The sequence below is a fragment of the Podarcis muralis genome, chromosome 4 (assembly GCF_964188315.1).
Source record: "Podarcis muralis chromosome 4, rPodMur119.hap1.1, whole genome shotgun sequence".
Taxonomy (NCBI): Eukaryota; Metazoa; Chordata; class Lepidosauria; order Squamata; family Lacertidae; genus Podarcis; species Podarcis muralis.
This window is the reverse complement of record NC_135658.1, coordinates 23,494,492-23,519,635: the sequence shown is the minus strand read 5'-3', so window position 1 is coordinate 23,519,635 and position 25,144 is coordinate 23,494,492. Positions and strand designations below refer to the sequence as shown.

The window sequence follows — 25,144 nt, the reverse complement described above, 5'->3', positions numbered from 1 at the left end:
ATGACTAGGTGGGACTTTGGCGTCATCTGCCAGGGCTCTTCTTATGTTCAAAGTGCTATACAGTGGTACCTAGTGTTAAGTACTTAATTCGTTCCCGAGGTCCGTTCTTAACCTGAAACTGTTCTTAACCTGAAGCACCACTTTAGCTAATGGCACCTCCTGCTGCTGCCGCACCGCCGGAGCACGATTTCTGTTCTCATCCTGAAGCAAAGTTCTTAACCTGAAGCACTATTTCTGGGTTAGCAGAGTGTGTAACCTGAAGAGTATGTAACCCGAGGTACCACTGTAAATGAAATCCCATTAGCGGTTTTTATTTCTTTATTTTTGTGTGGCTTGTTTTGCATCTGCTCAGGGCTTGCCTGCTTTAGCTGTCCTAGTCCTCCTCGCCTTGTTCTCCTCTCAAGTGTATGTTTCTTTTCTCGCTGTTGCCTAGAGGCATTGGGTTACGTGCAAACGGGGCTTTCCCTTCGGCTGCTGTGTGGGCTGGATTTGCTCGCTTAGCACCTTTCTCAGGGCTCGGATGATGTCATGCTTCCCGGCCCAGGAGGGCGTTTGGAACCCGTCCCACAGAGGTGTGCGGAGTGCCGTGCGAAGGAGCATAAACAAATAAGCCCGGCCACCGAACTGATTGCTAAATGCGGTATTTATGTCTTCTGCTTGAAAAATCCCCGCCTTCTTCAGAAGGTTGCTTTGCAATGGCGTTTGCTTTATAGGGAGACGAGAGCATTGAAATCTCTCTGGCACCATTAGGAGGAAGTTGTTTAGAAAGCAGGTGAAATTCCCTCGTCGGCACTGCCGTCTCGTCCTGCAGGTAGGCAGATCAAAGCTGCAGTTAAAGGCGCGAGAGCAGGCCAGGCCAGATTTTTACCCGGACACTTGGAAACCTGTCTCCACCTGTTTTAAGCAAACAGGTCTCTCTCTTTTTTTTTGTGTGTGTGTCCTGTAGCAGGTGGGAGAGGAGGAGAGTCGATTGATGGATTGTTAGAGCAGTGGGAGAGGGGATTTTGTGGCTTCATTCTCTGCTGGGTTTTCTAAAAAGACGGATCCCATTTGAGAGAGCAGAACTGTCAACGCAAGAATTGAGAATGTGTGAGAGGCTGCCTCCAGACTGCCAGATTTTTGCAAGAGGCGTTCGAGCACAGACTGGCAAATTTGGGGTGGCACAATTACAGTTAATCAAAGAGCTGTGCTGCCCTAGTTCCTGGGTGAGGAACCTCTGCCTTGTGGCCCAAATTTGGCCACCAGGCCTCCCCATTTGGCCTGGCAGGCAGTTTAAGGGAAGGCACACCCACCTGCCATACACATGATACCACCTCTGGGTTGGGTAAGGGCAGGGCTTCAGAGGATCAACTGGGAGCTTAAAGTAGGCTCCCAGTTCTTTCTTTCTTTCCTCGCTGGAGCAAGCTGTGCTCAGCTAATGGGCGTGAGGAGGTTTGGTTCACAATGGGTGACCCTGCTGCTGTTGAATCCGTATATTTAAATGCAGGAAATCTGGACCATTAATCCTCCTGCAACTTGTCCTCTTTGGTAAAGGGTAATTGCTAGGAAGGAAGTGTTTGAACAAACCCATCAATCTCAGGCAATGTTTTTACCCTGTGCGTTCATTAATACATCCTTACGCGGGTGGCGCTGTGGGTTAAACCACTGAGCCTAGGATTTGCCGATCAGAAGGTCGGCAGTTTGAATCCCTGTGACGGGGTGAGCTCCCGTTGCTTGGTCTCTGCTCCTGCCAACCTAGCAGTTCGAAAGCACATCAAAGTGCAAGTAGATAAATAGGTGCCGCTCCGGCGGGAAGGTAAACGGCGTTTCTGTGTGCTGTTCTGGTTCGCCAGAAGCGGCTTAGTCATGCTGGCCACATGACCCGGAAGCTGTACGCCGGCTCCCTTGGCCAATAAAGTGAGATGAGCGCCGCAACCCCAGAGTTGGTCACGCCTGGACCTAATGGTCAGGGGTCCCTTTACCTTTTTATTAGATATAATTCTTGCTCTGCATTTTGTAGCTTTGGGGGGGGGGTTGCCAGTTCTTTAAAGCCGGCCCTGGGTTCTTTCGCTTGAAAATAGCAGCTTGACTTGCTGCAGTTAGCAAGTGAGCTCCTTGCCAAGGAAAAAGTTTCGCTTGCCAACTCCTGCATATTATCAAACCTCTGTTAAAGGACAAAAACAGGCTGGGCTGGTTTTTTCCCCTTCCCTTTTCTTTCTGGCCGGGTAGCAGCCCTGTCTAGCTTATTAATCCAGCTACCAAACTTCATGAAGCGAGGGAGACGGACTCACTGGAAACTGGCCTCTGATGCCCTGATGTGGAATGGCAGCTGGGATATTCCTGAGCTCCATGGTAATTAAACATGTGGGCATTGGTAAACAGGCCTTTAATTTCAAAATGCTGACAGGAGCAATTAACATCTGCAGGATCCTTTTACTCTTCTGCCTCATAATTGGCCGAAGCAGCTAAGGTGGGTCTGTTTATTCTTTGAAAATCTCTAATAAAGGAGGGGAGGGGATCATTCTAGTGTAATTAGGAGGAAACCTTTTAGAAAGGTGTCCAATCTCTCTTGAAAGAGAAACATGTAAGAAAGCAATCCTGTGGTACGGGGAAGTCAGAATTTGGAAGAGATGAAAAAGAAATCCTGAAGGCAAGTTCAAAAATAGAATTTAAAAAAATTATATACAGTGTGGTTAAAATTGCCTGCCTGCCCCAGAGTCAAATCCTTTCACTGTTCAAAGTAAACCTAAGAAGCCAGTTTTGCTAACCTGGGTTGTAATTCTGTACACACTTACCTGAGAGTAAGCAAACTGAGTGGAGTGAAACTTACTTTTGAGTAAACATGCCCAGGTTTGAGCTGTTGTCATTTGATTTTCAGAGCCTGTATGAGGCAGAAATTCGAAAAGTAAAAAGCCTTTCATACTGCAAGATCTACTGAGGCTGTTCTGCCTAGTTTCAGACCCTTATGTCATAATATGCCTTGCTTACTTCTGGCATGTGAGAAGTGTCAATGATGTAATTTGATTTACAGCAGTCGTTTTATTGGGGCAACCTGACTTTGTATGTTACCTTCTGCTCAAAAGCAAGTATTTTATGGGTAATGTTCATGCACAAAAGCAGAAGGGCACCTTAGCCTTGGTGGACTGACTTCACCAGGAACATAGGCTATGAAAGCTTGTGCCATAATTATTTGGAACCTCATTTGTCATTTTATTGTGGCTGATGGCTTTTGCACCGGGTAGCTTTCCACATCCTGCCAAGCCCCACAGATGATCTGCCGTGAGCCTGTCTTTTAATTAATCTGTGTTTTTATTGTTTGTTGCAACGTAGACGCTATTGTTTTAAATAATTTGGAAACTGCCTTGAGCGTTTATTTAAAGGGCAAAGTGTAAGGGAGGGGAAAAGGCAAAGTTAATAAAACAGAGGTCCAGGACTTGAGAGGCTGAAACAGCGTATGCAGAACGAGGTGCTTGAGATGTGGGAAGGATGTGCCCAGGAGGTTACAGGAGGCAAGCGATTCCAAGACAATTCATTACGTTGCGGTTTTCAGATTTAAGAGTTGCAGGGTGGGGGAGCTCCAGAACCTGAGATAGAGAGAAGCAGGACCCGTAACAAACCGTTGCGGTATAACCTCTCTCCCCATAGGAGTGCCCCACTTCAAGGTTCCATGACTACTGAAGATGATCAGTCTTCATTGGGCTAGGTTTGTTTTGGAGTTTCATGTGCTCACTTAAGCGCCTCCTCCTCCCCCCCCAAAAAAGACTTCTTGTACTTCTGCAACTCTGAATTCTACCAAGCATCATCAGACCTACCTCTTCTCTCTCAGTGGTCCCATTTGGGCTCCATTTCTACTGGTGATGGGTGGCATGGGGCTGCAGCCCGAGAGTTGCTTGACTTGCTTGGTCACCTATCAGCTCCTGGAAGTAACTCCAGTTTCTGCTTTTTGGCTAGAAGTCATAGAAACTCAGGAAACTGTTACCCATTCCTTGAATATTCCCATCGCTCAAGATTTAGGGTGTTAAAAGGGTACAGGAGCCTGGGTCTCATTTGCATCTGGCCACCTACACCAGGCCTAAGGAACCTGTGGTCCTTCAGGTATTGCTAGATGACACCTCCCATCTTCCCTAACCATTGGCCCTGCTGGCTAGGGCTGATGGGAACAGGAGCTGAACAACATTTAGAGGGCCAAAGGTAACTTAGCCCTGACCTTTCTGTGTTACAGGCTTCTGATGTCAACATGCAGCCTCATTCTGACCTGGTATGGTAACTTCCTATTTCATCCAGCTAGCCTAGTTTCTTTTATTTTGATTGGCAGTAGTTCTGGGGTTTTTTTGCCTGCCATCTGGAACGCTTTTTACTGGGGATACTAGGGATTGAGCCTGAAATGTGTCCTCTCCCCATAACCACATTTTTTAAAAATAATAATAATAATAAAATTTTATTTATATCCCGCCCTCCCCAGCCGAAGTCGGGCTCAGAGTGGCTAACAGCAGTAAAATGATATAACATTTTCAGTGTTCTTTAAACACAATGTGCAAATTCTGAAAATGTTCACCTGGAGTCTGAGGCACTTGAATTAGCCTTAACAATACTATTTTTCAAGAATGTGCATTGCATCTAGGAAATAGTCATTCACTGGACATCAGGGCTTATATTTCAACAAGGAAATGCTATTCAGTAAAAGGGCTTCAGCTGCTTGCATGAGACTCTGTGGGCCAGTTTCTGGGCCTGGAATATCCAAGTCAGAGCATCAACATATTTCCCCTCTAAACCTTCTTGACCTATGACCTATGAGGTGGCAGGCATAAAGTCAACAGGCACATCCTTTCCCGCCATGGGAGGGGGTGTGGTGAAGATGAGAAACTTCACCTGTTGATTCTTCTGCCTGTCAACAGCCCTGAAAAACACAGGAATAGAAGTGTCAGCTGTTAAGCGCAAAAGGAGGCAGACAGGCACACCCCCCAACCCCGCAAAGCTGTAGAGCAAGAAAATAGATCCTGCCTGGATCTCTCCAACCGCCTGTCGGTTGCAAAAATAAAAAAATAAAAGCGCAAGCACTTTATACCTTTCAACTTGTTCTTCCCTGCCTGCAAGGCGCATTACAAATAAATGACAAAGCGTTTGGGGAGGGAAGGCTCACATGCAGGCACCCGGAGCATGCCAGCGAGCCAGTTTATACTTGCTGCCGGAGTGTAATAAAGTCAGCTTGCTTGAATGCACAAGCAGCTCCTGAGGACCAAAGGACGGTGTGGGAAGGCAGCAAGGAAGGGGGGCGTGTCGGAGAATGCTCCAGTATGGTGGCTTCCGATGACAAGCGAAGAGACGGCAAGCTGAAAGGGGAACGGAACTGCCTGGCGCGGCCACAGGCAAACCCAGCCGGCCCTGGCGAGGAGAGTGAGGCAGTGTGGTAAGCAAAACTCCTTCCAGCCTCGAGAGAGAGGGAGCCTTCGGAAAGACCGTGCGGAACTGCCCTAAGTGGCTTAGCACTCGCTTACGTGCTCAGCCGAGTTCCACTGCTGTTGTTTGTTTGATGCAGAAAGTTGGATTAATCATCAAACAGTTTTATGGAAAGAGAAGGCCTACCCTATGCTCTGGAATGCTGAAGGGTGGCTAACTCTGCCCACCTCCAGTTCCTTGGAATAGCTCCTGTGCCTCTCTAACAGGTTATATTTCAGGCAGAAGTTGAGCAGGTGGTTTTTCACCTCATAGGAACATAGGAAGCTTCCTTATAGTGGGTCTGACTCCCTAGCTCATTAGGGTCTACAGTTTTCTCTGCCTGTCCTCCCTGGAGATGCCCAGGTTTGAAACTGGAATGTTGTGCAGGTCCGGTATTGGTTTGTTTCTTTTCTGCTTAGGGTGATAAAACCCCAGGATCTCTGCCAGGGGAAGAGATGGCAACCCTAGTAAGTCATGTTGCATGGTGGTTTTTTAAATAAAACAGTACAGTACAGTGGTACCTCGGGTTAAGTACTTAATTCGTTCCAGAGGTCCGTACTTAACCTGAAACTGTTCTTAACCTGAAGCACCACTTTAGCTAATGGGGCCTCCTACTGCTGCCGCACCACTGGTGCACGATTTCTGTTCTCATCCTGAAGCAAAGTTCTTAACCTGAAGCACTATTTCTGGGTTAGCGGAGTCTGTAACCTGAAGCGTCTGTAACCCGAGGTACCACTGTAGTTAAGGGAAGTGTTAGATTTACCACAGCAACATCGTGGGTGTTTTTTGATTGGCGCTTAATGCATGTCGGTAACTCGGCAGAGTAAATTCAGACTAATACAGTAATGTCTATAAAGATGCTTGTCGGTGCAGCCTCTCCCTCTCTCTCCTGCTCCTCCCCTTTAACAAATGACAGGTTGTTGCTCTGAAAAATGTGACAGGTGAAAACTTGCGGATTGTAAGGAATGATATTTTAAAGCCGGGAGTGATCTGCTGACCCTGTTGGTGCATTGCTTTCATTTCACACTTCTTTAAGTAGATGGGTAACTCTAACCTGAAGCAAAATTTGAGGCAAACCGATTTGCCTCGATATTTTGGACTTCAATAGCCTGACACTTAGGTCAGTTAATACGCTATACTTAAATTTGAACTGATTTAATCCCGTTGGGGATGGAAATGTTTTCAGCTCATGCGCTTTGCCATGATTGGTTAGGCCCAGGCTACCTAGTAAGCTTTTTGGTTTAAAATCTGTAGTTTAAGAGGCTGCGGGGGCAGGATTTATCTGCAGTTCAGAATTAGGCCATTCGACGAGAGCCTCCATGGCACCCCTATATTAGGGGAATCTAAATCATAGAATCAAAGAATTGCAGAGTTGGAAGGAACTCTGAGGGTTATATGGATACACTTTTTGTTAAAAGAAAAAGAAAATAAAAACATAGAAAAAATAATAATCAAGAATTAGCAAGTCTGTCGAGCAAAGAAGCACCAGGTATCATACTTCCTTCTTGTGGTGGGCAGGAGAGTCACCATACTCAAGTTTGTATCCTAGCTATCTATTTATAATTTCCCCTTTTGAAAGAAGGGGAAACAGAGGCAAAGAAGGGAGTTCTCTGGCATAAGGCGAGCCTTGAAGGGGCTTGTATTATTCCTTTTACTTCTGACGATCACGTTGCGTGCACCTTTCCTTTGTAACCAAAATAGCACTATCCATGCGCAAGGAACCCAAATGTACAAAAGTGTAAAAGATATTTAGAGGAAAAACTCAGATCCAAATGTTACCTTTTTTGGAGGGGGAAAACCAGGGGTGGATGAGGAAAGGACTAGAGTGTCTGTCGTCCTGAACACTGCAATGGCAGGTCCCACTTGTACTGATTATATGGTATACCATTCGTATGGTAAGTGTTGTGTATAGGCATATAAATGTAATATTTTATTCCTCCTCCTCCTCCCTGCTGCCTGCCTATTCTGACCTAGGCAGTGCAATCTGATGCATGCCTACGCAGAAGTAAGTGCCACTGGATGCAGCAGGACTGGCTTTCAAGGTGACATGCAGAGGCTTGTGCCGTCAAAGCTGAGTGCACCTGGAAAAGCATTAGAAAACCAGCTAGAGAAATGAAAGATGCAAGGAGGAATACTTAACTGGGAACGCTTTCCAAAAGTGTAAGGTTCAAGCATCAGCTCTAAGCTCTAAGCCTTACTAGGGAGTAACGCCTATTGAGACTTACTTCTCTGAGTAAACATGCTTAGAACTACAGTGTTAAAGAAGCAGAAGGATTTTTTTAAAAATTATTGTTTTGCTTTCTGTGCTGAATGTAAAAGGCTCTAATGAGCACAGGCAGTGTAAATCTACGCTACTAATTGTTTCGTGTGGCACCCGTTTTGGGAGTTTCTTTTGTGAAGGCTGTACAGTGGTACCTCGGGTTACAAACTTAATTCGTTCTGGAGGTCCGTTCTGAACCTGAAACTGTTCTTAACCTGAGGTACCACTTTAGCTAATGGGGCCTCCCGCTACCGCCGTAGCAGAGTTTCTGTTCTCATCCTGAAGCAAAGTTCTTAACCCGAGGTACTACTTCCGGGTTAGCGGAGTCTGTAACCTGAAGCCTCTGTAACCTGAACCGTCTGTAGCCTGAACCGTCTGTAACCCGAGGTACCCCTGTATACTGTGGTATACTGTGCTTGACACTCGCCACCCGTATGTCTGTGTGTGTTTTGTAGGTTCGCTCAAGGTAGAAGCAGCAGGAGGTTTACTGAATAGAAGCAGCTGACTTACCATACATGATGGGCTGAGATTCAGTTACGTGCTGTGTAGGCCTGTCCTAATTCAAGATTCCTCCTCTAAGCTAGTTAATTGATCCGTTAATCTGCCCGTTCACAAAGCAAGCAATTAGAATTGATAGCACAGTGGGCGTGATGTCGTGAGACTCTTGAGGAAAGGTAACTGGTTTCTCATTGCGCAATTAATATAATTTTGTATTGTCTGAGGGAGGGGAAATCTTACGCATTTGGCCTGATCCACAGAGCTATGGGAGCTGAAGAAGAGTGTGCACGCCTGTCTGCGGGAAAACAGTGACACTTGCAGATCCCTGTGGGGTATCCCGTGGCATTATACGTAGTATGGAACTGCTCAGTGTTGCATACCCACCTGTCATGGACTGGCTGGGTGCAGAGGAGGTACCAGCCGAGGAGCCCCCAAGGGAACCCCCAGGGGAAGGAGGCTTAGAGCTAGGGTGTTGGTGGTGGGACGACAATGAGTGGTCGAAGGGAGAAGAGGGAGCAGACTGGGAGGAGGCGGTTCCAGAAGCTGAAGAGGCAACAGGGTTTAGTGAGCAGGAAGAAGCTGAGGCAGAGAGCAGTCCTCATTCAGAGGCTGGAGAGGAGGCGGACCAGCTCCCCTCCCCATTGGTCTCCCAGAACATGCAGAGAAATGACAAGAGCAGAGCAGAGATTGGTTGCACGCAGACACAATCTATGATTGCTTGGGGGGGGGGAACCCTGAAGAGAAGGGAACTTGGGCAACTGTGGAAAGGTGAGGACCTTCGTTCCTCACAACAGCCTCATTGGGGCAAGAGCTACTGGGAAGAGTTGCTGGGATCAGTAGTGACTGTTTTGGTTTCTTTGAATAAAGGGTTAACTTCATAGATATCGGTGTTTTTATATCACTGACCTTCACCTGTTTCCAGCTCCTGACACCACCCTGGATCAAGCAGTGATGTGCTTGGGGCAGGACATTGGGGGCAGAAGTCAGGGGCCTCATTCTGCAGAATGAGCAGGAGACCACCACCACCCAACCCAGCAGGGCTGACTTACTGCATTTTTGTTATTATTGTTATTATTGTTATTATTATTGTCATTCCATTCGTGAACTGCTTCCTAGGAAACCTCTCAAAGCCATTTAACCTTAAAAACATGCATGTGTTGTGCATAGATTCATTTTAATCTTTTATGCTAAGGGTAGTCAGTGTGCAGAACCAGGGAGCTGGACTGAGATATGGAAGGGACCACAAGGATCATCTAGTCTAACCCTTTGCAATGCAGGAATCTTTCCCCCCCAACATGGAGCTCAAACCCATCACCCTGAGATTAAGAATCTCATGCTCTACCGTCTGAGCTATCCAGCAAGCGCAGCCTACATGTTTTAATGGTGCTGTCTTCCCCAGAAATACCAAATTCTGAGCAGAGCATTGGTGTAGGGTACTTAGTAATCACAGCCCAAGATTTATAAGAAGAAATAGGAGGAGGAAGCTTTTAAAACAAAAGCAGCCTGTGCATGCTTACTCCAAAGTAAATTCCACTATGTGTGGTCGGTCTGACGCCGGAGAAATGTGCCCAGGATTGCAGCTGAATTCTTCCTTCTTCCCCATCAATTGTACCTTCTTAGGAAGCTTTTCACATGATATTAAGGCAAAATAATCAAGTGCTGATTCCTTGTAATCCCCCCCCCCCGGTTTATCTTCAGAGCAACCATTTAAATTCTTTCTTGCAGATATGACCCCTTTGCTGCGGGCTCCCACATGTCTTCCAAGGTGGAGGAAATGGCAACGGTGAGTCACTTAACTATTTTATTAACCTATAAATGTCCATTAAACTAACATTTGCTTGTGCTGTGAGTTTTCTTGGTCTCCACGCCACCTTCCTAGCTGCCACTGGTGGGGAGCTGCGCATTTTAATGGCACTGGGGGAATATTCTACTTTGACTTGGGCTTTGGAGATGATGTCCTGGGCTCCTCCTTGTACTCATGGCTCTGTGTTTATTTTTGTCCAGTGATTATGCCTAGTGATTTTGTCTAGTGATTATGCCACAGGTGTGACTCTGCCAGTGACTGTTGCCATTGCATCACACATCACTGTGTGTGATTCTGTCATTATTGGCTGTTGCCACTTTGCCAAAATAATAATTATTTTCACAAAGGTAGCCATGTTAGTCCGCTGCAGCAAAACAGAGCAAAAATCTTTTTTTAGGCGCATTTAAAGGTGAACAAATGCAGGTGTAAATACACACAAGGTGATATCAGTGGGAAGTGAAATGCAGAAAGAGCAGATAGGGGCAATCATGTTGCCAATAACGACCGTTCACGATGACCGTGCAGGTGATAACGCAAACATCCTGGCATCGGTAAGCTAATTAACACACCTAGTGTAATAAAAACCCGCTGTCAATTAAAGCCACAGTTGATAGACTGGAACCTCCTGATAAATCATCAGATTCCCATTGCATCCTGCCTTTTTGAAGTTCCTCTGTTTGAGAACATCCACCGTAAAAGTCAGCCACAGAGAGGCTGAAATGTTCCCACACTAGTTTTTTAATGTCGCCATTTCAAATGTCAGATTTGTGGCTGCTTGTTCATTTGCTTAGAGACTGCCCTGTGTATCTTGTCTGTCTGTCTGTCTGTCTGTCTGTCTGTCTGTCTGTCTGTCTGTCTGTCTGTCTGTCTCTCTGCTACAGAAGGGCAGCTATTGGCAGGTGATATAGCATATCTTGGTAGTGGCGCCTGCCCTGTGGAACGCCCTCCCAGCAGATGTCAAGGCAATAAACAACTATTTTACTTTTAAAAGACAACTGAAGGCGGCCCTGTTTAGGGAAGTTTTTAAAGTCTGACGCTGTATTGTTTTTAATATTAGGTTGGAAGCCGCCCAGAGTAGCTGGGGAAACCCGGCCAGATAGGTGGGGTATAAATAATAAATTTTTATTATTATTATATTATACATTAGTGGAATATGGGCAGATGAATGAACCCTAGATGTTGTGGCTGACTTCATTAGGGTTTGTTGCCTGAGTAGATATGGGTCATAACAGAGTCATAATAGTTGCCAGTTCTGTCCTTGACTACATTGCCTATGTCACAAGTGGAAGGCATGCAAGCCCGGTGGCCATGGTTTTTATTATTAATTCTTTTGACTTGGGCTGCTCAGCCAACTATTTTGTCCCTTGCTTTATGCCGGCTTGTTATGACCTCCTTCAGCCCCTCGGGAAATGCAGAAATCATCGACAAAGTTGGTTCAGTGTCCTGCCATTAATCTAACGCAGTGATTGCTTCCAGAGACGGGACTATTGGGATTTTGGTTTTTGGAAAAATTAGGCTGCGGTGTTAGATGCATTCATCACTTCGTGCCTGTTAGAGCAGGAACTGCCCAGTCAGCAATGACTCTTCGCGTAGGGTCTCTGCCAGTGTGTGGGTGGTGACATCATCTTCAGAACACCCTGGGAATTCCCATTTCATGCTGCAGCCCAGGTCTGAGAGGCATCGCTATTGCCTAGTAAAGATAGTGTCCTCCCAGAGCTCTGGCTGGTTAAACAGGGGAAAGGGAAGGGCACCAAAAGGCAAAAATAATGAACTGGGTTGTGCTGCGGTTGCAAAGAAGATGCCCACCCATTGTGCTGGGAGCAGATCAACAAGATGTGTGTGTTTGTGTATCTTCGGGTATCCTCTTTGTGTGTCCATGTGAAGTATGCCTCCAACTTTAATCCAGAGGAACACTGTTCCCAAGGCACCAGAAGTTTAGTACACTTTTATTTGATCCAGCAATGAGTGGAGGAACTCATGACCTTTGGCTTCTGTGACTTATTAAGCCTTCAAGGCGTTCCCATTTGTATATAGCCAGGGTAGCCAACGTAGTGACCACCAGGTGATGTTGGACTCCAATTCCCATCAGCCTCAGCCAGCATGATGAATGGTCAGGCATGATGGGAGTTGTAGTCCAGCAACATTGGCTGGCATATAGTATATACAAATAGCGAACTCCTCCTCTGAGTGTGGATCCTTATGTGCACCAAAAGGAGATAACTGCAGGCGCTGGGGGAAATCCCAGGTTAGCAGGGGTGCCAAAAAAGAAAGAAAGAAAGAAAGAGAAATAAGCAAACAGTTGGGTTTTGAAGGAATACAAAGCAATGTCGCTTTTATATCCAGGCTGCTATTAAAATTATCAGTACAGTATGGTTCCTTCAAATAAGCAGGCATTTTTTCATTTTCTTTTTTCAAATTGGCCAGTAATAAGCTGGCTTTGATCTGTCGCAGAGGTGAGGGAGGGGAACACAACTATTCATTTCCTTGATTTTGTCTTCACCACCACAGATTGAAACATGCGACAGCCCTTTGCCCTCTGAACTGGCAAATAAGGGTCTGGATGCAAACCAAGCCGAGATGACAGATGACAGCACGTGTACATGGAACGAGCAGCTGGAAAATGAGCTCTTACGAGGTAAGCTCATATTTTCCCTTGCCATTTTTCTTGAGATCAGGGGTCCACAAATTTAGAAGGAGAGTTCTGGCACTAGGTTAATATGTCCACTGAAGTGTCCTACCTTTGTCTTCTGGCTTGATAATAACAATTTGAATTTTCTTTGTGTTATCATTGTTATCATCATTATTAATTACCCACCCTTCACCCTAAGCTTCCAGGGCAAGTTACAACATGAAAATGAGTTTAAAACAAATAGCAATAGCAAAAATAAGGCAGGAACTAAAAACATAGAAGGTCAATATCTTTGATTTCCCCTTTCTCCAGGTAGATTGTGCCAGCGGTTATGGTGTTTTCTTGCAGACACTGGCACCATCTGTCTGGATAAGAGCGTAATATATTGATTCAGGTTCAGACAATCTTCTAAAGCAGGCACAGGGAACCTCCAAGCCTTTCTTATCGGCCCATGGATATCTCTTGAGGCCACTCCCCTTACCATCCCTGCTTTGCACCTTCCTTGAGTGATGATGCCCAGCTGGAATGAGCCCTTGAACTCTGACGATGCTTCTGGCTTGTGTGGGTAGAAGATAAGCCCCTCAAGACCTCAGTATCTCAAGGACTTTCTCCATATAAGCCATCCCGGACCCTGATATCGTCCTCTGAGGCCCTTCTTTGTGTGCTGCTCCCATGAGAGGCAACACAAAAACAGGCCTTTTCTGCAGTGGCTCCCCATTTGTAGAATGCTCTCCCCAGGAAGGCTTGCCTGGTGCCTTCATTATCCACATTTAGGCGCCAGGCAAAACATTCCTCTTCAACCAGGCCTTTGGCTGTTGTAACATCCTATACCCCCTTTTACATGTGTTGTGGGAGGAAAGATTATTGGTTGGTTTTTGTTCCTATTTTTAATATGCATTTTGTCTTTTCATGCTGTGAACTATCTATGGATGAAGGGCAGTGTACAAATTTAATGAAAATATAATATAATATAATATAATATAATATAATATAATAATATAGAAGGGCATGTAAGTGTGTGTGGAAAGTAGCCTCTTGTACACAGTAGTAATGCTAACAGTTGCTCCGCCCACTTTTGCCTCTGGCCCCTCCCACCACTGCCATGTGCCCCCTGAAAAGGTGTCCGGAAGGGAACACAGCCCCCAGGTTACAAAAGGTTCCTACCCCTGGTTTAAAGAGTATTGAGGCTGAGCCCTCCTCCACCCCTCCTCCTGTCACATGCTGTCACAACTGCCAGGCTCGCTGCCTAGTGACATCAGAGATGTAGAGAGCTTCTTCCAGTTCTTTTATTTAAATCAACAGAATACACAGAGAGACCATGAATTATGCTCCCCTCAGTCTCGAGAGTGCCCGCCCCACCCCCACCCCCCTTTACGGTACTTGCTAGCTTCCAAACCTCTCCTCGCTGCCTACAGTGGCCGGCAACAGAATCTTCCTGTCTCTGTTTGGTCTTCTGCTCTAAGATGTGAAGGGATCGCCTGGTCCTTGGAGAAGGAGGAGGTTCTATCAGGCTTTGAAGTGACGTAGTGTCCACTGTCTGCTGTACTGTTTCTCCCACTTCTGAGTCCTGTCTCTGTTCCCAGGACTAGAGCATCTGCTAGCTTGCTCCTGTTTCTCATCCTCCATTATTTCCCAGCTTCTTTGCTGCTGCTTCTGGTGTGTGTCCTGTCCGCCGCCACCACCAACTTGCATTCATACTTGCGTTGATCTTCCTCCTTCCCGGAAGCCTCTTGGGCTGGAGGTCTCTACCAATCCTCCTCCTCCTACAACTCCTACAGTGTGGTGTAGTGGTTAAGAGCGGTGGACTCGTAATCTGGTGAACCGGGTTCGCTTCCCCACTCCTCCACATGCAGCTGCTGGGTGACCTTGGGCTAGTCACACTTCTCTGAAGTCTCTCAGCCCCACTCACCTCACAGAGTGTTTGTTGTGGGGGAGGAAGGGAAAGGAGAATGTTAGCCGCTTTGAGACTCCTTCGGGTAGTGATAAAGCGGGATATCAAATCCAAACTCTTCTTCTCTGCCCAGTCCCTGACACATGCCAGCTTTGGTGCAAAGATCCTAGCTAGTATTAACCTAGAGTTATATCCGAACCAGAGACTTTTAATGTCTGTTAAGAAGGCAGGAAAATAAACCTGCGTTGCTCTCTAGACTTGGGCTGTGCAGGTGGGTACAAGTAGCTCATTATCCTTGGCATCCCTGAGGGTGAAAGTATCCTCTGTAAATTGCTCTCGCTGCATTCTTGGCAGGTAGAATGCCTCGGTGACCTGGAATCAAATTTAATGTTTAACCCCAGTTAAAGGAGGCTAATGTACAACTGCTTGTTGACGGGGCAACTGAGCTCTCAAGTTCTTAAGAGATTTACAGCACTGTTGCTATAGTGCATTAGCCCAGAATTGGGGATCCAGATTCAGCCACCCTGTGCAGGCCAATTTTGACAGATGGGTAGGGCTGCACCCCAAACATTCACCCTCACACAAACACACAAGCAGCAATCCAGACATGTAGAGAGCATTTCTAGCTCTTGCACTCCAGTGCTGGGCAGGGATAGCTAGAAACATGGATCAGATTGGGAGATAAAGTTGGTGGGTCACTTTCTGTGGTTTGGTGGGCCAGTTTCAGCCTTCGAGTTGGCCACTCCTCTTCTAGGGAGCATGAAAGTAAAAGGAGGTCAGCTTTACCCAAAACACTTGTAACTGGATAAAGATTAAGTTTGAAAGCACACTTTAAACGAGTGTAGATTTTTGAACAAAGATTTAAATGTATTTTATATGCTGTAAACCTTCATAAAAGAGACATGTTCCCAATTCCAACATTCCCAGATTTGTCCAGAATGACACTTGTTCACAGATGGAGAGATCAAAATTAGGAACAGAATTGTTAGAACCCAATACTAAGAATTTGTCAAGAATGTATAACCTGCTGTTGAAATGGAATACACAAGATGAAACAGTCGAATCAGCTATGATTAAGTGGGCACAAGACATTGGTCATGACATTATGTTTGCTGACTGGGAACAGTTATGGACCACCGGCATAAAGTTTACGGCATGTAATGCCTTAAGAGAAAATATTATGAAAATGATTTATAGGTGGTACATGACCCCAGTCAAGCTTGCAAAAATTTATCATTTGCCCAATAATAAATGCTGGAAATGTAATGAGACTGAAGGTACCTTCTATCACCTTTGGTGGACTTGCCCGAGGATTAAGGCCTTCTGGGAAATGATCTATAATGAAATTAAGAAGGTCCTTAAATGTACTTTTCATAAGAAACCAGAGGCTTTTCTCCTGGGCATGGCCAGCCAATTGGTGTCAAGGAAGGATAGGACGTTTTTTATGTATGCTACCACAGCAGCAAGGATTCTTTTAGCAAAGTATTGGAAGACACAAGAACTACCCACGCTGGAAGAATGGCAGACGAAGGTGATTGACTATATGGGACTGGCGGAGATGACTGGCAGAATCCGTGACCAAGGAAAAGAGACGGTGGAAGAAGATTGGAAGAAATTTAAAGTATATCTCAAGAACTGTTGTAAAATTAATGAGTGCTAAAATGTCAAGGGAAAGGAAAATATAGAATTACAGCTGTAATTGATTAAGTAAGAGAAGAAGGCAAAAAAGAAAATGAGTAATTAGTTAATTGAAGTGAGGGGTTGCTGAAGAAATTTTAAAACAGGGATGCAGAAAAGGGGAGGCATGGGGAAGTCTGGGAAGTAAGGTTTATGAAAAAGAGGTTTTGAAATTATACATGTTTATATGTTTGTTTGTCTATGTATTGTGTATTGTTTTGTTTTTAATTTGTGTTGGAAAATCAATAAAAAAATTTATTAAAAAAAACAACAGAATGACACTTGTTCAGTGTGATTTAACTTTGCCTGTTGTTCAGCTGCAGTTTTCTTCGAATATCTAGAATAATCTGATAATCTGGGATGTGTTAGACAAGAATGTTACGGTTCAAGTAACGAGTTGACTTTGTTCGTATATATTAATCAATCTCTTTCCTTCTTTCTCTCTCTCTCTCTAGTCCTGGGGAGTCTGGATGACCAGCTGGCGCAGGAACAATCCCGAGGAGAAGGAGGGAACAGGAGGACCCCAGCCGACTCTGCTTCCAGAGCACTGGACATCGATCCCTATTCAACTCTTACTCGACCGGGTTTCCTTGGAGGGGTGCAGAGAAATGAACGGAGCATGTTTTTGTCAGATGGGACAAGGACGCTGCGAGCCACCGATGACCACAAAGCTTTATTCAGGCCGAGGGTGCCGTGCGATACATATACAAAAAGGCAGCGTGCGAAGGACGGCATATACGGGGATGTTTATGGCAGAAGCTCCCCTGTCTTGAAGAGAGGGAATTCTACTCGCTCTCTTGGACATTCCTCAGAAGACAGCTTGCATCTCCCTCTGGGACAACGCAGCAGTGGATTCGGACACAGGGACTTCACGCCCAGGGATTCGGTTGGCAGGAGTTACTCCCTGTCTTGCCTTGCAAGGCGCCCGTCTTTGACGTCTGTGGACCAGGTTTCCCCAGCGAGCCCGCAGCACCCTCTGGAAGGCAACAGAGTCTTCGCACCAAGGAACTATCGCCAGCATCCCAGGCGGACCCCCCTGTCATCTATTGTATGGAATACACCGCCGCCTTCAGAGCATCCGGTATACCCCGACGGGCTTCTTAGGACGCAGTCATTAATGGAGTTTGGCCCAGTGTTTGAGGACACGTACCCTTGTTCTCTGCAGAAGGACACGAGATACGAATTTTACAGAACAAAAGTAAATTACAGAAGAGCAGTGCCGGTTATGGGCAATCCCCTTTTTGCGGAGAAACATACAGACCCGCTGGGGTTTGACAACCGGGAGAATTTTTTGTTGCATCAGCTGGGAATGAGCGCTTCAAAGCCCCGCTTTAGATACCCATCCTTTCATGGCAGGATGAGCCTCCCCCGCAAGAGTTTTCCTTCCGGAAGAATAGAGGAGAGGCTTCTTACGCCCACTGACCACCATTACTACAACGACGAAGTCTTTGTCGGCCCTGATGCTGACGTGGAAAGGATTCCGCCGAATCCCAGAAATTGGCAAGGTGCCTATGCAAAAAAAATGGGTGAGAGGGATGCTCAGAGCCGCGTATCGGATTACATCAGGAGGCACATGGATCGTTCAGAAGGTATACGAAACAAACCGTTTGCAAAGCATGCAGAGGGCATGCAGAGCTGTCCAGCACTTGATTTATCTGTCCGAAATGGCCAAACGGAATATGCATCGCAAAGACAAAATCCTTTTGTTAGAGCTGGACAAGCTTCCTCAAAGGCTTTGGCTAAACACTTTGAAACCAAGAGGAACTTCAAAGCAGAAGAGGAGAGGGCTGCTAACCGGATGGACAAAATGGACAGTGAAGCGACATTAAGACTAATTTCTGATCCAGTGGACACACACAGTCCCACTGATTCTTTGATGCCTCCTTGTAAGAACTCTTCTGCAGTTGACTCCCAAAGCTGCACATCTCTTAAACCACCTCACTTACTGTGTTCAAAGTCAGATTCCATAACAGATAGCGGAAACAGTTATTTATCAAACATTCACAACAGAGCTGGACAAAGAAACGAAGGTGATTGTGCCATAAATAGTGATCTCGATCAAACGACTCCCCCTCAGTTAACTGCCAACAACCCTAGGACATCCATTCTTCATCTCTTGGAGCGAGAGGGGCGTGCTATGGAAAGCTTGGGAGCTCTCACACCCAACAAAACGCCTGGGAATATTTGTTTGTCTGCTTTGAGCAGAGCCCCCAAAATGCTTGTCGACGATGAATTGCCACATTCTCGCACTGAAAATTTCAACAAGTGCAATAGGTTTGTCAAACACACAACTAGCAATAGCGTCACTGGCTCTCCCAGTAACAGCCCTCCCAAATCTCCTGTAACTTATTGCACCTTACCTAGAAAATCTGCCAGTATTGATGGTAGTCTTATATCGGAGAAACCTATTTCTTCTGCTGCAAGGCAAATCTTATTTAAAAACAACAGAGCTGTGGGAGATAATTTAGAAACCATTGCATCGAATAGAATGGGGGGGAAATTTCCAAATCAGAGAGCTAAAAGCTTCTTGCTAAATTCAGCCCATTCTTCCTTAAGTCCATCACCAAAAGATGTCTCCTGTAATCTTTCACCAACTAAAGGCAATCCTTCACTGATGACCCAAGAGCCTAGCAAATCCGTTGGTTCTAATAACACCAAGGGGAGAAGCACCATCATTCAGAGTCCAGACAAAACCGAAATTTCTGTGCTTTCTGAATGTGAGGGAACTGATGCAGGAAATCCCTTAAAGCAGTACAAAACTACCAGCACGCTTACAGTTAGCATTGAGGAAGATAATGTAAAATATCACGAGCTGATTTCGGTTTACTACACCTTACCACGGAAACAGTCGAGAACGTTGAGCAACCTCTTTCTAGATGATAACCAGAGCACAGACTCTTCCCTGCCCAAAGGCAAATTTGAGCTTCCGCAGAAGAAATATGAAGTCCGCATTGGTTTAGGAAGAGTGGCTTTTCCTTCCAGCTTAGAAAAAGAAGGAAAAGCAGAATCTCCTGTCAAAATGGCTGCCACACCTGATTTGTCGCAGAACCCAAAAACCTCTGATGATGCTAATAAAGAAGATTGCTGTGTCACGGAAAGAGCAGGTGCTTCTCCCAGTATGCTGCATAATAGGGAAGGAGTGTTAGGCTCTCCAGCAGAAACGCCAGACCTTGCATTTTCCAAGAGGGTAGTCTCACATGGACCTTCAGGTGACCCGAAACCCAGTGACACCATGAATGAATCTGTTAGTGCAACTACTACCAGCAGACAGTGCAAGGTGCATATTTTTAAGTTTCCCTCTCGACAGCAGGAAGAGTCAAAAGTTGACTCGCCGTTAAGCCACAGCTCATCAAATACCACAGACATTGGACAAGATGTAGAGGTCAAAGAAAGGGCATGTTATAGAGGCCCTAGTATTTCCAAAAAGGGCAATGGATTGCAGTCTAGAAGTGAAAACATTGGGAGCAGCACAGATGAAGCATTCATTTCAGAAGCCAAGGTGCATTCTAAGTTCCAGAACCAAACATCACAAGTCGACGCAACTTCCACAGTTGATCCAGCCGTCCGACCAAACCAGAGTTCTTTAGAGTATGCAAAGAAACAGAAGGAGATGCTTCGGAATTCTCTGCTACGCAAAGATTGCACAAATGCACAGAGATTGGTGAGAAACTCTGCAGAGAACTCTAAAGATCAGGCAGCAGGTACTGCACAAGATCTGCCTGACTCTTCAGAGACTGAAAATAAGCTTATCTTGGATTCCACTAAAGATAAAGCTAGTGACATAGAAAAAAGGAAAAACAGGCCTTCCATTAAAAACAAGCTGGCAGCCATGTACAAAACAAGTCGAAAGTTTTCCAGCAAGAAAACCTCAAGTCCCAAGCCACACATAGGTAACATCTTTTCACAGAACAACGCTCCGTTGGAGATCAGCCACCCTCATAGTATGTTGATTTCACCTGATGTTCCTCCACCACTTCTCCAAGCAGGAAATGAGAACCAGAATAGGAACCCTCTAGCTGATGAATTTGACAACATGGTGTTGGACAAGTCCGACAGTAAGAAACCTCAAACGAACGAGGGTCCCCCATTGCTTACCAATGAGGTTAGGAGACCTTTTACAAACTTGTGCAACCAAAAAAGAGAGAGCCCCAGAACTGAGACCCCGCAGAATTCTACAGCCTTGTTTCCAAAAGGAAGTATGTCCACAACAAGTAGTAATTCCCAAACAGATGATGGACTGGAAAATATTAGTTGTTCCGTCCCCTCCAAAATTATATTTGCAGATTCAAAGCAAATGAAAAAGGATGTTGTTAATCTTGGCGAGCATTTGTTTTCCCCACTTTCATCTGATAATACCTCAAACATTCTTAACAAAAGTTATTCAAAGATCTGTCCGCCGCAAAAGATGACCTCCCCTACAGAATATGACCACCATCCAAACATCAAAGAGCCAAACAGGTTGAGAAAGCTAAGCCGACCCTACATTGAACCAGTCCTAAATCCCAGCAAAGCTCAACGCGAACGGCATTTTTCTGAAAGTTCCTATACTCGGGCGCCCTGCGATCGCCTGGCCTCCAGGAGCAGCTTGATAAGCCACGGCAGTCGGTACAATCGGAAGTTCAAATCCCACTCTGAACTGTTGTCTTGCGATGAAAATGAGAACTGGGAGACAGACAATGAAAGCTACAAGACCTTTGGTTCCAGGCGTGTGTTGTACCCATCAATCGAGTTTGGCATTTTTGGGAAAGAGCAGCAGCAGGCTTTCTTGGATAACATAAAGAGGTCGCTCACAGAGGGACGGTTGTGGAGTCCGTGTCTTCTGAAGAACTCTAGTTCTCTGAGGAAGGAAGAGGATTGTTCCTTGAACAGATCCCAGCTGCTGAGCTCCGGCTTCGTTGAGAAAAACACATCAGCGGGAGACTCACGCCCAAATGAGCCGGTTGATGTCCACGGAGAAGACCCTACAGATTATTCAGATTCAGACTCCAGCACCACCACAGATGACGAATACTACCTGGATGAGAACGACAAGGAGTCAGAACTTTGAGGGGCTATGAGGCACAATGAAGGGGGGTGGGGGAACTTTACCGAAAGGCTGGCTTGTCTGTTCCTTGGGTAGTTTATAAAATATTTGGGTGTGAACACCTGAGTCAGATCCTGTAGATGTGCTGATTTGATCTGCAAACCTAAATACACACATTACCTTGACCACCTCACAAATCACAGAGCTTTTTCTGCAGTGCCCAAGTTTCAATCCCTCATGACAGTGTAAAGTAGTAGTAGTAGTAGTAATGAAAATGTTGCTAAAGGGTCTCAAATAGGGTTACTAGCTCTCTCTCCCCAGTTCCAAATTAGGTCTTTGTGCCATTAATAATTGCATATGGAGCAGTTGTGAAACTTTTCCAGGTATGGAGATTCAGCAGTGGGAAATTTGTATGCTGAATTTAATGGCAAGCAAATACCCAGAATATAGAGGGTGGATGTATCAGTTTCTGTGGCCTATGTACATTCATGTTTCCTTCTCCATCCATCCCACCTCTTTTTCTCCAGTAAGGAGTTGGGTAACTTATATGTGTGTACTGTATTTAATATCTGATGTGAATATATTTTCTTTAGATTGTGCGAGCAAATTAATGTTTAATATATTTAAACATTGGAGCACTGCTTGGTGAATTGTTACCCAAGAACTCATTGACCCAGCCAAAGTTAAAAGAATGTCAAATCCCACTCATCCTGGTGCAAAAAACTCTCCCATGGAAAAAAGTGTGACTTAAAAGTGCACTTGGCCGATTTTTGCCTTACGTGTTGTTGTTGCTGCTGCTGCTGTTGTTTTAAACAGCAAGTACGAACACTTCAGATACAGTGCCCAAGGTGGTTATTTTTAAATTGCGGAATATACTTCGTTAAAAAAAGTATATAGACAAGTTGAGTGTGTGCCTTTAAAATATTATTTTCTCGTGTGGTATTGCTGTTGAAATTAAGACTTGAAATAACGAATGAACTACGTATTTATCGTCAGTGGTTTATACACTGCTCTGGTAGAATTTTAAAGTACAAGATGTATATCTGTATTGTTTAAATATGAATTATTTTGACAAGAAATATTCTGTGTGCATTGGGCATGTGACTCTTAATTTAATATGTATATAGCATTTTGTACCCTAAAATGACAAGAAGTTCAGCATGTATCATAAGTGGTACACAAGTGTTTACATTGAGCGGTTCTAGAATTGTGTGTGCTCCTTTTTGTGCTTTGTACAATATTTGTAAGTATTGTAAATGTTTTGAGATTAATTTGGAAGCAAATCCCAACCCCTTTTAATATTCTCACTCTTCTTTCTGAAGTATGCTACATATGCAAAGAAAATGATAACTTTGATTTAGATAAATTTTGTTCTTTATTTATTTAATGTCGGCTTTGGTTTGCACTGTTGCTGATGCAAGCAGATGCATCTTCATATACAGTGCAATTATATGCATGTCTACTTAAGAGTAAGGCCCTCTGAGTTCAGGGGACTTATTCCCAGAAAAATTATAGGATTGCACCCTTAAGTCTGTCGTAAACGTCAGTCCATATGCTAACTTCACTGGTTCTCTTGCACACCGTGGTTTACTCACATGAGCATTGTAACACCAGAGAAGAAGTGTGAAACACCACGGACCAGCTTCTATATAAGCAGAAAAAGCTCCAAAAGTAATAATAAAATAAGAAAACACTCCAAAAGTGGTGATTTTATTTATTTTGCAAGATTCTTCTATACCACTTGATTGTAACAAAACATCAAAAGTGGTTTGCAAAAATAATAAAACGAGGGTATTGACAGTCATAAAACAGTTAAAAGCAACTATTTAAAACATTCCAAAAGTATTTAAAATCTAACATGAACTAAGAACCAGATTTAAATATATGTCAACATTCTGCATGTCTGGATAGGCTAACTGTTCGGATCTCTGAGCAGAGATGTCACATGCTGACAGGTTCTCTTGTCAGCAGTTGTGCTGCAGTATTCTGCACTAATAGTAGCTTCTGGGTCAAGCACAAGGGTCAAGCCCCACATTGAGCGCATTACGGTAAGCCAGTCCAGAAGTAAACAATGCACGGACTACTGTGGCCAAGCTTTCTTGGTCTAGGGATGGTTGTAGCTGTTGTACCAGTCAGAGATGGTAAAAGGTGCTTCTAGCCACTAAGGTTATTTGGGCCTGCAGTGACAAGGCTGTATCCAGGTGCGCTCTCCAGAAGCAAAGCTGCTCTTTCAGGAGGAGTGCAACCCCATCCAGGGTAGGCAATGGACCAGTTTCTCAGAAATCCCTGATGGAAGCTGACCTACCAAATTCTGAGAGTCCCCCTGCTCTGCTGTTCCGTCGCTCATGCAAGCAGACTTATCGAGTGCCAGCAAAGTTAAAGGGTGACACTCAGTGCTAGACTTGATCCATTTGCTTCTGTAATTCAAGCTCCAAAGCACACACAGAATATGCCTTCAAGGCTTGCTCTGCTCATTTAACCAAGGTAGGTCATCGCTGTATCCAGGGCCGGCCCATCCATGAAGCAAGGTGAGGCAGCTGCCTCAGGTGGCAGCATCCACAGGGGCAGCAGGTCTAGCCTTCACGAAATGCATCACCCACTGCTGCTTGCTGAGGTAGCAGCAACCTCTACAGCAGCATCTTGGTGAGTGGGAGACACTGGTGGTCTCCTCCTACCCTTGTTTCCAATGTAGATATTTATCCCACCCCCCTCATGTACATCATCCCTTTTCTCTTCTTAGCAAGGGATGGGGCGCCATTTTGTGGCTCGCTTCAGGTGCCATAGCATCTTGGGCCAGCCCTGGCTGTATGTATATTGCCTTGACCTCTCACATCTGCTGCCTCCACTGAAATGAGCAGTGCAACACACAATACAGTGGTACCTCTGGTTACGTGGTACCTCAGGTTAAGAACTTAATTCGTTCCGGGGGTCCGTTCTTAACCTGAAACTGTTCTTAACCTGAAGCACCACTTTAGCTAATGGGCCTCCTACTGCCCCTGCACCACCGCTGCACGATTTCTGTTCCCATCCTGAAGCAAAGTTCTTAACCCACGGTAATATTTCTGGGTTAGCAGAGTATGTAACCTGAAGCGTATGTAACCTGAAGCGTATGTAATCCGAGGTACCACTGTATACGCAAATTTTATGTGTGTTTTGAAGCACAAGATAGCTGCAACCCTTTAATAGATGACGTCTATCAGAGAGGGCTATTTTCTTGTGTTTTCAGGCCTCCCAACATCCCATCTTGCTTGAATATAACTCAGTGGTGGCCAGTCATTTTGGCAGCTCAGCCTGAAGTTAAGTCCAGAGTATGAAGAGTATTATATGCCTCTTATATTCCTGTGCACCTTGATGTGGTTTTGCCTCTGGCATACAAACATAGGAGCAGTGCAATACCAAAAAGCCAGACAGGAGTGTGACTCTAGCAGTAGGGAACCTCCAGCTGGCATGTTTAATTACACCCTTGTTTTGCCTCTGAAGCTGTTTCAACCAAGCCATGTCCACCTGCTCTTCACCTGGTGTCATATTATGACTAAAGGCTTGGAGCAGGTGAAGGTGCAGCTCCCGGCCGAAAGCAGGATTTGCAGGCCCTGCTGGGCTGGCAGCACCTGCCAAAGAGCCCTGTTTGAGAAACTGTTCGCCTGATAGACAGGCGGGCTGCCCGCTTTAGCTGCCAAAATGGCCCCGTGATGGTTGGGAAATCCAAGGATCTGTCTCACAATCTAGAAATGGCTCCCAGCTAGATCAATTCAGGGATGGGGAACCTGTGGCGCTTCCAGATGCTGCCTGAGCCCCTACTCTCATCAGCACCAACAACCGCTGCCATTTGGTCTGGGATGATGGGAGTTGTAGTCACAGCGACAGCTGGAAGGCCACAGGTTCCCCGCTCCTGATTTAGTCCTGCAGACCCTTCTCTCTCTCCTCTCTCTCTCTCTCTCTCTCTCTCT

At 45.4% G+C, this 25,144-nt stretch overlaps 1 protein-coding gene across 4 annotated transcripts in view; it reads left to right on the top strand.

The window, feature by feature from the left end:
• EXPH5 (exophilin 5) overlaps nucleotides 1-22,890 on the top strand; it is a 40,407-nt gene extending 17,517 nt beyond the window's left edge. Inside the window, exons 1-4 of one of the 4 annotated variants that reach the window (XM_077927056.1) lie at nucleotides 251-811; nucleotides 9,899-9,956; nucleotides 12,486-12,612; nucleotides 16,630-22,890. In XM_077927056.1, coding sequence (XP_077783182.1) covers nucleotides 9,927-9,956; nucleotides 12,486-12,612; nucleotides 16,630-21,221 — 4,749 coding nt within the window. In that variant the 5' untranslated portion in view covers nucleotides 251-811; nucleotides 9,899-9,926 and the 3' untranslated portion in view covers nucleotides 21,222-22,890. Of the gene's footprint in view, nucleotides 1-250; nucleotides 812-4,941; nucleotides 5,387-5,490; nucleotides 5,883-9,898; nucleotides 9,957-12,485; nucleotides 12,613-16,629 lie in introns of those variants that run through there. The other 3 variants (XM_028726233.2, XM_077927057.1, XM_077927055.1) reach the window with 3 other exon arrangements.
• Nucleotides 22,891-25,144: the final 2,254 nt, after the last annotated feature.